Source organism: Oncorhynchus mykiss, chromosome 6 (genome assembly GCF_057628025.1).
Source record: "Oncorhynchus mykiss isolate SJ-2025 chromosome 6, ASM5762802v1, whole genome shotgun sequence".
NCBI lineage: Eukaryota > Metazoa > Chordata > Actinopteri > Salmoniformes > Salmonidae > Oncorhynchus > Oncorhynchus mykiss.
The window spans coordinates 15184518-15199617 of NC_143027.1; the positions used below are offsets into that span (position 1 = coordinate 15184518).

Genomic DNA, 15100 nt, shown 5'->3' on the forward strand with positions numbered 1-15100 from the left:
GAGAGTGTTGGAGACATCATTAAGCTCATAGTACACTGCTTTGCTGTTTACTCATACTGAGCTGATGTGCTGTATCCTTCTACATCAGTGAGAGTGAGGATAGTGGAGCACCCTGAGATCCAAGCGAGAGCACTGTTATAATGATGGTGTGCTTTTTAATTTAAGCCTAGTTTATCATCTCTTCCTGACAGGATAGGTCCGATGTTTTGAAACGGAAATGCCTCATGTTGACTACAGCCTGCCATCTGATCGCTGTGGGCAGTTCTGCAATGGAGTTAACAGGGGGTACTGTACAGTACAACCAGTGTTGTCCACTGGATCATGACACATTAACCCTACAACAAAGACAGAAAAAACACATAGAGAAAGCAAGAAAGATGCTTCTGCAAAATGTAAACAACAGCAAATTAACCTTTGTGTGTCTGTATTGTCTGACCTTGGTAGATGGAAGACGCAGTATGTGTGTCCAAGACAGGCTCGACCCCTACAGACACAGAGGTGATCACTCCCAATCGCCTGCCTGTTTGACACTTCATTACAATAATAAGCCATTTCCCGAATACTGTGGTCTGACAGTCGGCCCCCTGTCGCCACGGGAACATGACAGCGCATCATTTGAGTAATGACAACGCAGCGGCACTTTCTCTCAAAATAAGAGCTGCGATAATAACAGTGATGATAATAAGCCAAACCGCCAGGGACTTGCTGTGCCTTTTACAGACTGTGGAGACTCCTGGAAGGTCGCCAGCATGAGAACCGATCATATGGGGACACTTGAAAAACAAACATACTATAATACATGCCAGAAAACGGGTTGATTTTACAGATTGTGTGCAATACAAAGCCCTGATTCAACAACTATCACATAACATAACATATCAGATTTGACATGACAGGTGTTTTATTTCTCTAAGCTCTATTCAATTAAGTTAATACATATTTTACATTTCCCATGTATTTTCACGGCAGACAGAACGTGCGCTGACTCCATTTTACCTAGGAGAGGCTGGATAAGCGTGTGTATGCTCCCAAGGGATTTCAACCAATACACTTTCAGTCACATACTGTAATCTTCACAATCCTGGTATTCTCCATCCTTGTCTTGGTGCTGTGCTCCAAAATATTGTCCATCTTATCATCTTATATTGATGAAAGCCTAAACTGTCCATAATTTCAAGGACCAGATGCCCAACTGTGTTAGAATCAGAGAATCCCTAGTGCTAACAAACCAAATGTTCACATTCTATTAGAGAGAACTACAGCACAGTACTGCATCCTGGAGAAAGCTAAAGGTTTGCTTGGTAGATACAGTATTGAAACAGAGATTTATTGGGCTTCAGTAAGGTGTGCACATCAAATACATAAACAAACAAAAAATGTCAGATTTAATTTTGAGACATATCATATAGCCCTATAAGAAAACCATTTTGGGTTCCAGGTAGAGCTCTTTAAGGGTTCTATGTAGAACCCTCTGCAACCAAAAAATATTACTCAAAGAGTCCACCTATGGGGACAGCCGAAGAACCCTTTAAGGTTCTACATAACATATTTTTTTCTAAGAGTGTAGGATTAGAAGCCAGACGTGCAAAACACACCTTCCTACTTTTCCTTGATAACTAGTTTTCCTTGGCAAAGCCAACACAATGTACTTCAGCTGCCGACCATGAATGTACAAACCTATTCTGTAAAGCTGTTTGCGAATTTGTCGCTGAGGCGTCTGAAATGCCCTGTCTGTGCTCTAAAATCTCAACAACTCAACTTGTCTCCTGAATAGCTCAGCACAACAAAAAGTTAACTCAGATGTAGACCTGTCCATCAAAACAGACTTAAAATAGCTTATATTTCCCGAGCTGTTCATGCCATGTCATTTATGTCTGTGCTTCATAAACCACCTCTGAAGAGCATGGTGTGAAATACTGTCTGTGTTTAGGATAATGCTCAAAGGTGTGAAATTGGATTTGGGTCTGACAGAGTGAGCAGGTAAAGGGAACGGCAAAGGCTTGCGTTTCTCTGCTGCACACTCAAACCCGAGTGCTGGTAACATCATATACAGTACTGATAACGTGCACATCATGTAGTACATGTTCAATCAAAATAAGAGCAAGAGGTGAACAGACTGTGGTTAGTTTAGTAGTAAACAAAATGGTGAAGTGCTCTCTGACTTTATTTGACTTGTGATTTGTTTTAAAGCAAAATAAGCTGTGAAATGGTGTCAAGCCAGACAACATTACATTTATTCCAGTGTTCAATATGCAAACACATCTAAGTATCGTCTCTGCTTCTACCTACTTGTCATTCTGGATTCTGCTGGATTCCCTGGCAATATTTCTCCATTTAGAACGAAGGCACGCAGGCAGCCATTCAACTCGGGTTTGTTCCTCTCCGATAAAATCAGACCGACTCAATTTTATCTTTTCCATTAAGCTCGTCAGCAATTAAAAGCCCACCCGCACCTCAACAAAGCCAGCAAAGCTGTCATTCTGAGGCAACAATTATTCCTGTGCCTTTATCAATTAATTGCAGAAATTACCCTGACACTAGATTTTGCATATTAATGTTGTGTTGTTATGTGTTAATAACATTTAGACTACGTTACCCAGCAGGCTAGGCAGATGGTTGAAGAATGCCTTGCATGGCTAAACATGGAGTTTTCTAGCTGAAATATATGTTCATTAAAAGTAGTTCAACCTACGCCACGGTTTGTCATTATATAAGGAACAAACATAACATGGTGTCAGATTTGTAGTCGCTATGACGAGACAGAGAAAAGAAAGGAGTAACTGCAAATTTCCGCGACGAAAATTGAAAATTCTACCACAAGTCAAGTGACGTGAGTAGTTGAAGATGCTAGCTTGCAAGAGCGAGGACAACGAGACGCAGCAGCGAGAGCAAGGCTGCATTGGAATCTGATGACGAGCAAGTTGATAAGCAACATACTGAAGTAAGAGATATTGACACTGTTCCTGTTCTCCGTCATGGATAGGCTAAGTCCTCCTACTCCTATGCAGTTAACAGGAAATTTAGCTGACTATTGGAAACGTTTCAAGCAGAGATTCCATATCTACCTAGCAGCCAGTGGTGCAGGGGGAGATGATGACAAATTGAAAGCTTCCATTTTTCTGCATGTTATTGGAGAGGATGCATTAGATATTTACAATAGTTTTAAGCAAGACGAGGAAAACTTGACATTGACTGTGCTAATGGCAAAATTTTAGGAGTACTTTTTACCAAGCCAGAACGTCACATTTGAGAGATACAAGTTTTTCTCTCATGATCAGAAACAGGGAGTAAGTTTTGACCAGTATTTGACTGAGCTGAACACACTGAGCAAAATGTGTGAATTTGAAAATTGAAAGACTCACTAGTGAAAGACGGGATAGTCTGTGGCATACTTGATAATGGACTCGAGGAGAGATTGCTGTGTGAGCAAGATTTAACTTTGGATAAAGCAGTGAATGTGTCGAGCAGCTGAAACCACCAGAGCACAAGCTCTGAGACGTCAGTGTAGGCAATAAAAAGAGAGGAGCAATACACACAACGCCTTACAAAACAAAAACAAGCAAAAGAGAGAAATCAAAACACTACATGTGGAAAATGTGGATATATCCACAAGCCAAAACAAATGCCCTGCATATGGCAAATCATGTAACAACTGTGGGAAAAACAATCATTTCTCAAAATACTGCAAAGCAGAGGCTACAAAGAAAAAGGTTCACACAGTCGAGGAGATGGAAGAATTCTTTGTTGATTCTGTGGAAATATGCAATGCAGTAAATGCTGAATGGATTGTGCCATTGAAGGTGAATGAAACTATAATACTATTCAAGCTTGATACTGGAGCACAGGTAAACCTGTTGTCGCTGGATGGCTACAAAACACTGAAGGTGAAGAGCAAAATACACCCGGTGAAAATTAAGGTTGCTGGTTATAGTGTTGAGAACATACCAGTCAAAGGGAGCTGCATAGTAACTTTACAGCACACATGAAAACAGTTCAGAGAACTGCTGCTGATTGTGGAAAAGAGTGTCCAGCCTATTCTAGGAATCAAAACACGTGAAAAGCTCAATTTGTTGAGAAGAGTGTATGTAGTGACATCACAGACTGAAAATGACCAAGAATCACTACTGGCTGAGTATGAGGATGTGTTTGAGGGTCTTGGATGTTTACCAGGAGAACACAAAATATGTACTGATGACAAAATTACTCCAGTTGTGCATGCATGCAGAAAAGTTCCATTTGCACTGAGGAAAAAGCTCAAAGAGGACCTCGGACGCATGGAAAAGATGGATGTCATCACAAAAATGGATGAACCTACAGACTGGGTAAGCTGGTTATTGTGGTGAAAAAGAAAGGCGATCTCAGGATATGTCTAGACCCAAGACCCGAGAGATCTCAACAAAGCAATCAAGAGAGAGCATTTCAAGTTGCCAACCTGAGGAGAGATAATGTCGCAGTTTTCTGGAGCAAAGTAGTTCAGTAAGGTTGATGCCTCATCAGGATTCTGGCAAATGAAGCTAGATGATGCAAGCTCAAGGCTATGCACATTCAACACACCTGAGGGCAGGTACAGATTTCTTTGTCTACCATATGGGATTCTCTCAGTGCCAGAGGTCTACCACAAGACAATCCACATGATCTTTGAGCACATTCCAGGAGAGGAGACTATGATGGATGACATCATCGTCTGGGGGTCCAAAAAAGAAGAACACGATGCGAGAGTGAGACAAGTGCTGGACCTGACACGGAAAGTCAACCTAAAACTAAAAAAGGACAAATGCGAGTTTGGTGTGAAAACACTTACCTTCGTGGGAGACATACTTTCAGAGGACGGAGTCAAACCAGACCCGAGGAAAACATCAGCCTTCAACAACATGGAGCGCCCGAAGAACAAGGACAATGTGAGGCATGATTACCTACCTTGCAAAATTCATACCTCAACTGTCAGCACAGTCCGCTCCACTCCGATGTCTTCTGGAAAATAAAAATTAATGGGAATGGTCCCATGAACAGGAAAACTGCTTCAAAAACCTAAAGAAGAGCCACTGCTCAGGTTCTATGATCCAGAGAAAAGCACAAGGATTTCTGCAGACGCGTCACAGTTTGGCCTGGGAGCAGTTCTTCTGCAACAGCAACAGCAACGACACATGGAAACCCGTCGCTTATGCGTCCAGAGCCTTGCCAGGCGCAGAGACAAGGTATGCACGAATAGAGAAAGAACTACTGGCGAGCACATACGCTTGCGAAAGGTTTCACCAACACGTCTAAGGATGAGACGTCGAAGTAGAAACCAACCACAAACCATTGGTGTCAATCATGCCTAAGCCACTGAATGATTGTCCAATGAGAATCCAGAGAATGTTGGTCAGACTACAAAAGTATGATGTGAAGATGATCTATACCCCGGGAAAGTTCATGTTCGCCGCCGACCCTCTTTCTCGAGCAGTCGACAAGGAGAGCTTCGACACACAGAAAAACACAGAGATTCAGGCCGACATGATCGTAGCATCACTTCCTGTGTCTTCTGAGAGAATGGAGCAGATCAAAAGAGAGACCGCAGCTGACCAACCAATGCCAGTGTTGAAAGAAACAACACTGATAGGATGGCCTGCACAGAAAAACAACTGTCCAAGGGGAATACAGGATTACTGGATGTGCAGAGCAGAGCTCACCGTTGTGGATGACATAGTGTTCAAAGGCAACAAGATTGTCATTCCCACGACACTACGCATGCTACAGAAAATACACGAGGGCCACTTGGGTGAGGAAAAATGCAAATGACGAGCACGAGAAGTAATGTACTGGCCAAGAATGAACCAGGAAATCAGCCAGACAACTGCTTCATGTGAACTGTGTTTGACCTACAGGCCAAAGCAGCAAGCAGAGCCGCTAATGCCTCATCAGGTACCCAACAGACCCTACTACAAAGTTGGAGTTCACCTTTTTGACTGCAATGGCAAAAGTCACATTGTTGTTACCGACTACTACACAAACTACCCTGAAGTAGCAACACTGCCAACTACCTCCAGCAAAGCTGTAATCACCTACCTGAAATCAGTCTTTGTAAGACATGGGGTTGCGTCTGAACTGTACTCGGACAATGGCCCGCAGTTCTCAAGTTCCGAATTCCGATCGTTCGCTAACGACTGGGGATTACGACACAACACCTCTAGCCCCAACTTCCCAAGGTCCAAAGGCTTAGCAGAGAGTCAAAATTGTCAAAGGTCTGATGAAAAAGGTACACGATGGAAAGGAGAATTTCCTAAAAAATCTGATGATCTTCCGCAGCGCACCGCTGCAGAACAAACTTTCACCTGCACAAATGTTGATGGGACGTCGCATCAGAACCAACCTACCCATCCATGAGGACTTGCTAACACCCAGAGGGGTTTACAAAGTCAAACTCGCAACAGAAAGACAAACAAAAACCTGAACTGGTCCTCCCGGGTGGCGCAGTGGTTAAGGGCGCTGTACTGCAGCGCCAGCTGTGCCACCAGAGACTCTGGGTTCGCACCCAGGCTCTGTCGTAACCGGCCGCGACCGGGAGGTCCGTGGGGCGACGCACAATTGGCCTAGCGTCGTCCGGGTTAGGGAGGGGTTGGCCGGTAGGGATATCCTTGTCTCATCGCGCACCAGCGACTCCTGTGGCGGGCCGGGCGCAGTGCGCACTAACCAAGGTTGCCAGGTGCACGGTGTTTCCTCCGACACATTGGTGCGGCTGGCTTCCGGGTTGGATGCGCGCTGTGTTAAGAAGCAGTGCGGCTTGGTTGGGTTGTGTATCGGAGGACGCATGACTTTCAACCGTCGTCTCTCCCGAGCCCGTACGGGAGTTGTAGCGATGAGACAAGACATGCTTGTGCATGCTAACAGGATCACTAATTCTGAAATCAACCTTGGGCCAAATTCATGAGGCTAATGTTGAAAAAGTCAGGATTAAATGTAGAGCTGTCAGTTAGTCAAAGAACTTGGCCCTTTCACTTGAAATTAATTAAAAGGCAGACTAACTAAATGGAGCACAGATATATATATATATATATACACACACACACACAAAACCTTTCCATAAGCCATCACATGCGGAAATGGTCAGAACAGTTGGCGGACAAGGGCACAGCGAGTGTGACGTGGCAGTAGAACAAATACACATGGGTGATACAGTCCTTATCATTCGTTTCTGTATAGCATTAAATTGCAAGATCTCATTGTGTTTTATCTGGATACTTTACAATATGGATAAATTCAAGAATTGGTTAAGTTTAACGATGGGTAGCATCTTGCAGCATTCCAGTGTATCAATAAGAACAAATCACAGTTATAGTATTAAAGATCAAAAACACCATAACAAAAGAATTCCACACATTTATTCAGTAAAGTAATTGGAATTAATTTAACTTGAAAGCTAATAAAATCTAAAGAAAGTAAAAAAACATTTAAAAGACTGCGGTGACATAAATGCAGTCAATCTCCCCTGTCCCTCATGTCCATTAAGACAACCATAACTCTCTGTAGACTGTCTTGAATGCTCTCTTTCTCACAATAGCAGGGAGGATAAGAAAATCACTTTTCTCCAGAACATGTTTATCTTCTGGGTCTGTTTAACCTACATGTAAGTTGGGAAATACCAGATGCATCTGGTTTAGCTATCCCTCTTGCTCCATCTCTCTCTCTCTCTCTCTCTCTCTCTCTCTCTCTCTCTCTCTCTCGCTCTCCACCCTTTCTCTCCCCCACCCTTTCTTTCTCTTTCTCTTTCTGTCTCTAAACTAATATCCATCCCGCCCAGACTTCACCAGAATATATTAAAGCTGCTCTTCATTATTTACAGACACACATGTGAGGAAGATGGCCTGCATATAGGAAAGGAAACCTAATGCTCGGATCCGCCAAGCACAGACAGGGAGAGAGGGTATAGGGACCACAGGAGCTGGCCTACATATCATCCAGCAGGATATAGGATTTAGCAATTCCAAACAAAGACTAAACTTTGGCCACTAATCCAGAGTTAGTGGCTAGCGTGTTCCCCTGAATTGCTTTCCTGTCTGAGGGGTAAGGTTACTTTGATAAAGCACACAAAATCAGTGCAAGTAATACTGTAATAATGTAATAACAATAATATAATACTCTCAAAATGTGAAGTAGAATTTTTTAAAAGGATCACCTTGTAGCTTTGACTACATGTTGCTCTCATGTTGATCTATTCACACCGTCGCCATGGCTTTGTGTTAGTTTTGTGCAAAATAAAAAGCAACACAGATTTACATGTTGAATTGAATAATGCACTGCATTGTTCAAGGATATGTTCAAAATTGTGTTTGTCTTAGTTATTTTACAGGAAACATCCTGAATACAAATTATGTGTACATGTGCACACACACACACACACACACACACACACACACACACACACACACACACACACACACACACACACACACACACACACACACACAGATAAGATGCAGTAACACCAGCTCCAGTTCAAAGTCTTACATCATGTAGTGTAGCAACATACATTTCCTAACACTAACATTTTTAAGTGCATACTCTACAAAAGAAAGCAAATTCCGCACTTTTACTTTCTGTACCTGATTTAGTGCTCTGGCATTTTGCTGAACCCACTCTTTCAAGTTAAACACAGCTTTGCTTGAAACACACCTTTACTTTCTGTAAAGGACCATTATTTGTTTTCTCTAAGCTCCTGGATGGTCATGACAGGTGAGTATTTAACCAGTGCGAAGTCTTTCTATGAATGGCAACATTTTCTTTAAGATCTCTACTTCAATCTTATTTCACATGGAGATTTTGCCTAGAAATGTTAGCACTGGTAGATACAAGGATAATGATGATCATCCAACTTACTGTGCTGGCAGTGGATTCCGTTGAAGCCGGTTGGACACTTGCAGACATAGCCTATGAACGTGTCGCCTCTGTAGGTTTCACTGATTTCACATATTCCTCTGTTGTGGCATGGGTTCGGGTGGCACGGTCCTGAGTGGAGAAACAACAAACAGAAGGAGACAAAACATGGTCAACATTATCAAGGGGTCTTTTGCCATTAAAACTATTGACTAGATATGGATGCTTGTGCAAACATCATTACAGTAGGGATGCATTGCATCAGGTTGTGGTCCAGCCTTCTCCTTCAGAGAATCTCCGACTGACTTAATGAATCCAATTCCCTGGGTTGAACTCTAAGTAAGAGGAAAGGACTGGTGGGTAAATAGATGGATGGAGAGATGGATGATAGATAAAGTGCCTGTCATTCACAGAGTTGAGGTTCTAGAGTTCTGCAGAACTGCCCAAAGCTAGCATCGTACGAACCATTCTGAGCTGCCCAGAGCTAGCCTTGTACGAACCATCCTGTGCTGCCCAGAGCTAGCCTCGTACGAACCATCCAGAGCTGCCCCGAGCTAGCCTCGTACGAACCATCCTGTGCTGCCCAGAGCTAGCCTCGTACGAACCATCCGGAGCTGCCCAGAGCTAGCCTCGTACGAACCATCCCGAGCTGCCCAGAGATAGCCTCGTACAAACCATCCTGAAATGCCCAGAGCTAGCCTCGTACAAACCATTATGAGCTGCCCAGAGCTAGCCTTGTACAAACTATCATGAGCTGCCCAGAGCTTTCCTCTTACGAACTATCCTGAGCTGCCCAGAGCTAGCCTCGTACAAACCATCCTGAGCTGCCCAGAGCTAGCCTCGTACGAACCATCCTGAGCTGCCCAGAGCTAGCCTCGTACGAACCATCCTGAGCTGCCCAAGGCACAGAGGCTGCACTAATGATCCTGGAACACCTCACGCTAGGAAAGCAGCATTTCCTAAGATAAACATAGCGTAGAGTTCAGCCTGTTTAACTGCAATGAAGCCAACAAATACACCGACACAGTAAAACACACATTAAATAAGCAAAGCTGAAATCTCAATAAGAGCAAAACATATTTTATTTGAAAGTGCCTGGTCTGTCTCAGTTGATGATGATTAATAACTTGGTTAGCACACTCATCTTTTCCCAGGCCTTTTCTATTTTTCCAATTCAGTTTTTCTACAATGTCATTTCTTAGGGAATAATAATGACAGCAAAGGCTTGGACTCAAAGTTATTACAAGCAAACACTTATGACACAGCAATATGTCACTGCACTGACAGTGCCTACCACATGGTGCCATAACACTGCCATCTAAAACCCCTCACCGACGACTACTACCTGCAGTGTGGGCCAAATGTAAATGACAAGGCCTCGATGAAGGCTTATTGGATTCATAACTCCGAGCCTGCCAATAGCTCCCTCATGTTTTAAACAACGAGGTCTAGAACTGCCTGGATGCTGTCAAAACTTCCCAGTTGAAGTTTGATGGCAAAACTTTTGTAATCTCTCACAGGGAAGATATTAATGCAAATAACTTTGGAGGGATGGGGGGATGGACTATCAAATGATGTTGTTTAATAATGCTGTGATTTACTTATTTGTCAGAGACTTAAACATCAATCAGATCTATTTTATAACCAGGAGGGTAGGAGCATCGCCCGTTCACAATGAATTTATCGTGACTGAGAAGGCTTATAGTTACGTATTGGCTCAACACATATTTAACCATGGGATGTTAAATAAAACAACTTGAGCCAATATTCAATGCTTCAAAGGACATGAAACATGTCTTTTGTTAAAAAAACAAAAACAAATTGTTGATTTAACTGCCTTTTGATGGGTCATTTATTCTATTTCCCTTGTCTTCAGTAACACCTATAAAGGAAGAAATGACAGGTCTCAGGGTTCGATTCATGTCCTCGCTCTCACATCGATAGGTGAAGGACCAATTTCAGCACAATTGCTAGTGTCCAGTCAACACACAAACAGCCTATTCTCTCTCATCTGCTTAATCTTAGTCACAAGAAAAGAGTAGCAATGTCACAACATCATAGAGATCCAGGGCAGATTCAGCCTTCAGAATGAACACAGGCTAGCTTATTGCTACGTGTTGTTGGCAGTGCCACGCCGTTGCATATGAATTGCAAACGAGGGTAACCCTATCAAAGTCAAGCCCATTCCGCCTCACTCCTGTATCAGTCTTAATGAGACTTGTGGATAATTAGTTGAACAGAGAAAAGTATAATAGCTTTCACAAAGGCCTTGCTCTCTAAGGAGGAGGAGAAGGTGTCAGGCGTCAGGGCTGTTTTGACGTGACGATCTATAACAGCACAAAGGAACACTGAAAGCCTCTCTAATGGAGAATGCATCCCTGCACAAAGCACAGCCACAGCAGAGTGAGAGTGAGTGAGAGAGAGAGAGAATGAGAGAGCGAGAGAATGAGAGAGAGAGAGAGAGAGAGAGAGAGAATGAGAGAGCGAGAGAATGAGAGAGCGAGATAATGAGAGAGAGAGAAAGAAAGAGAGCGAGAGAGAGAGAGAGCGAGAGAGAAAATGAGAGAGAAAGAGAGAGAGTGAAAGAAAGAGAGAGCGAGAGAGAGAAAGAGAGAGAGCGAGAGAGAGAGAGAGAGAAAGAGAGAGAGGATGAGAGAGAGTGAGAGAGAGAAAGTGAGAGAGAAAAAGAGAGAGAAAAAGAGAGAAAGAGGGGAGGTCTATATTAGCAGTGTCCTTTGAGACTTCACCCTGCTAAAACGTTATTTATCCTACGACGTTGTTCTCTTTGCTGTCGGTGTGTGTGTGTGTTGTAAAGAGGTTGGGGGCTTTGCTGTGCGAATGTCAGCCACTGTAGTCTTGTGCGCACTAGCCCTTGGGCCATGATAGATGTGTGCCACGCGATGCCTGCGCGAGCTCCGCAATTTCCTTTTGGGCTGGAAAGAGAGCCCAATCAATCAACGGTGAAAATCTGATGAGTGGTTAAACACAGAAAAGCGTCCTATGTTTCCTCTAAGATCAATCACAAAAGGCTGACATTTTCGGTGTGTCAGGTACAGTCGAGCCCCTAAATCCTATTTGGCAGGTTTTAGGAACATTAGCTTGTTCCGATGCTGGGGGATTGTATGTTTACCCAGCTACATTTCATTAGGCCGAGGGATAAACCATATGAACTGAGTATACAAAAAATTAGGAACACCTGCTCTTTCCATGACATAGACTGACCAGGTGAATCCAGGTGAAAGCTATGATCCCTTACTGATTTCACCGGTTAAATCCACTTCAATCAGTGTAGCTGGATTGTGTATGTATGAAATTCAGAGGGTGAATGGGCAAGACAAAATATCTAAGTACCTTTGAACAGGGTATGGTAGTAGGTGAAAGGCGCACCGGTTTGAGTGTTTCAAGAACTGCAACGCTGCTGGGCTTTTCAAGCTCAACAGTTTACCATGTGTATTAAGAATGATCCACCACCCAAAGGACATCCAGCCAACTTGACACAACTGTGGGAAGATTTGGAGTCAACACGGGCCAGCATCCCTGTGGAACGTGTTTCAACACCTTGTAGAGTCCATGCCCCTGACGAATTGAGGCTGTTTTGAGGTAAAAAGGGGGTGCAACTCAATATTAGGAAGGTTTTCCTAATGTTTTGTACACTCAGTGTACATTAAAGACCGCAATCTAAACTCCTCAGTTAGCTCCGTATACAGTCTACCTAAGACCATGCACCTTTAAATCTGATTAATCATATTTGATTATGATCAGGCATTGAGGCATAGAGCCACACTTGGCTATGTTACTGGGATATCTTCCCTGTGGTTGTTCTGGGTATTTCATTTTTCTCATCCAGCATTTCTCGATGTCTTACTATATACGTTCAACATGCATATGCCACAAAAGTCTGCTGTAAAGTGCATCTTCTAACCAACAAACAATATTGTTCACATTTAAAACGTCTCAGCAACCTGAGGAATGCTTAACGTTATAGACTCAATTACAATCTCTGGTGGTCCCACAAAAAATGGGTTGAGTGGTGGAGAGGGGGCAGAGTGAATCAGGGGCGGATTGAACCAACCAATTGTGGTTGGCTGATCATCAACATGATTACCTTGTATTTACAGTCACAGAATATTCTGAGAAGCTGGCACCCCCCACCCTAACTGTGACTTCACAGAACCTCAATCCTCAACCATCCCCATCCTGACCCCTTATCATGGATAGTAGAGAGGAACCCTCTCTCATCACCACACTTGTTGGAACACGTCATTTCTGTTAGTCAGGCTCCATATCCACTGTCCTCAATTTGAATCGGCTGTGCAAAAACCAAAATGTGCACCCAGGGGGCCCCTGGACCGAGTTTGGGAAACCCTGCGTTAGAGGACTGAGTTACACTGAGGACAGAGCCTGAAAAACAGAAATGACTGACAACCCAATACATCCACAAGGGACTGTGTACATATCTATGTATTGGGATACATAGTTGAGCCACAACTCTAGAGCTGTCCTAAAAAAACAAAAATGAGTTACCTCATGGTTAGTTCAGCCATTCATTTTCCTTTTCTTTGTAAAACCCTTTTTTTTTGCTTACGACACCTGTTATTCCCAGGCGGTCTCCCACCCCAGTACTAACCAGGCCCGACACTGAACAGGCAAGAACAGGGTAGTATGGCCACACGCGTATTTTTCCATGTTTTTTTCCCCCTGTTTTCTCCCTGAATTAGGTCCTTTGGCTAATCTCTGCAACTCCTTAATGGGCTCGGGAGAGGCAAAGGTTGAGTCGTGCATCCTCCAAAACACTACCCGCCTGGCCGTCTACTTCATATCACATTGCTTAATTAACCCGGATGTTAGCCGCAACAATGTGTCGGAGGAAACACTGATCGACTGACGACCTGGGTCAGCTTGCAGGCACCCGGCACTGTCTCAAGGAGTCGCTAGAGCACGATGAGCCAAGGAAAGCCCCACCGGCCAAACCCTCCCCTACCCTGGAAAGCACTAGGCCAATTTTGCACCGTCCTATGGGGATCCCAGTGACGGCCGATTGTGACACAGCCAGGGATCAAACCCCAGGCTGTAGTGACGTCTTAGCACTGCGGGGCCGTGCTTTTGACTGCTGTGCCACCCAGGCCCAGCCATGCATATGGGGGAAATGAATGAGGAAAGAACGAGGTTTGGGGATAAAAGCAGAAAATAAGGTCTGAGGATAACACAGGTTTAGGATATTAAGATCACTTTATTGGTCAATTGCACACAGATCCAAACAAAATTTGACTTGTTCTTTTAACCCAGCCCCTTGAAAGACACACATACAGTTTTTTTGAAGAGGTGCATGGGGCTGCCACACTGGGCACCATTGTTGTGGGAGTTATTAAGTGCCTTGGTCAAGGGCACACCGGCAGGCAATAGCATCTAATACCAGCAACCCTCAGATTGCCAGCTCTGTTCCTGCCATATTTTCCCCGTCGGCCCCGGGATTCGAATTGGTAACCCCCTGGTTGCTGGCTCGCATCTCTAACCTCTAGGCTACCTGCCTATCTTATTTGTTTTGTTCTATGAGATAATATCAGTTAGTCAACATGACATTTATGAATTTTGAAGCCTCTATGAGTTTAAATGTGCTCGTTCTGATTGCAAAAATGATTCAAAATTTACAAAAAGTTAGCTGATGAAGATTATTTAATAGAAAAAAATTATTAGATCTCCTAAGCCTGTGTATACCACATACTGTAACTTATTTTCGGCATTTAGCCAAAAACCCTACAAAAACAAAATGTATTTCATGTGGCAGAGTTAGTGTCTACAGAAAGATGACATTACTATTGCTCTTTATTCAAGTCTGTTTTACACAACAATGGGGAAAATGTATGGTCTGAAAAGGCTAAAAAAGTACAGTAAAGATATACATAAAATAGTTTATAGATTAGGCAATCAAATGTAATTTGTAACACATTGTGAACCCTCAGTCCTTTACATTGGGTGTATTTTCCACTTGCATGCATTCATGGGTGGTAAATTAGGAAGTTCCAATTCAGAGCCTCTGCTCTAAATGTATACTTGGTGAGACGGCAGAGGGCTCTAACATTGGCCTGATTATGTCACTTCCTTTTATTTGACACTGCTTCTTCAGCCCACCCTTCCCAGTGCTCTCTGATAGTAACTGGCATGGGTCCACATTAACGGACAGTAGCCTTCTCAGCAGGACACATCCTGGGATGCTTTTAGTAAGTCCTTTCCTCTTTACCTTTCTATTTGT

General features: G+C 43.4%; 1 protein-coding gene across 3 annotated transcripts in view; it reads right to left on the reverse strand.

The window, feature by feature from the left end:
• Window positions 1-15100, reverse strand: part of LOC110525311 (EGF-like repeat and discoidin I-like domain-containing protein 3) — a 203109-nt gene that overhangs the window by 122576 nt on the left and 65433 nt on the right. For all 3 annotated transcript variants that reach the window (XM_036979442.2, XM_036979443.2, XM_021605324.3), the window contains one exon: window positions 8854-8982. In XM_036979442.2, coding sequence (XP_036835337.1) covers window positions 8854-8982 — 129 coding nt within the window. The remainder of the gene's footprint in view (window positions 1-8853; window positions 8983-15100) is intronic.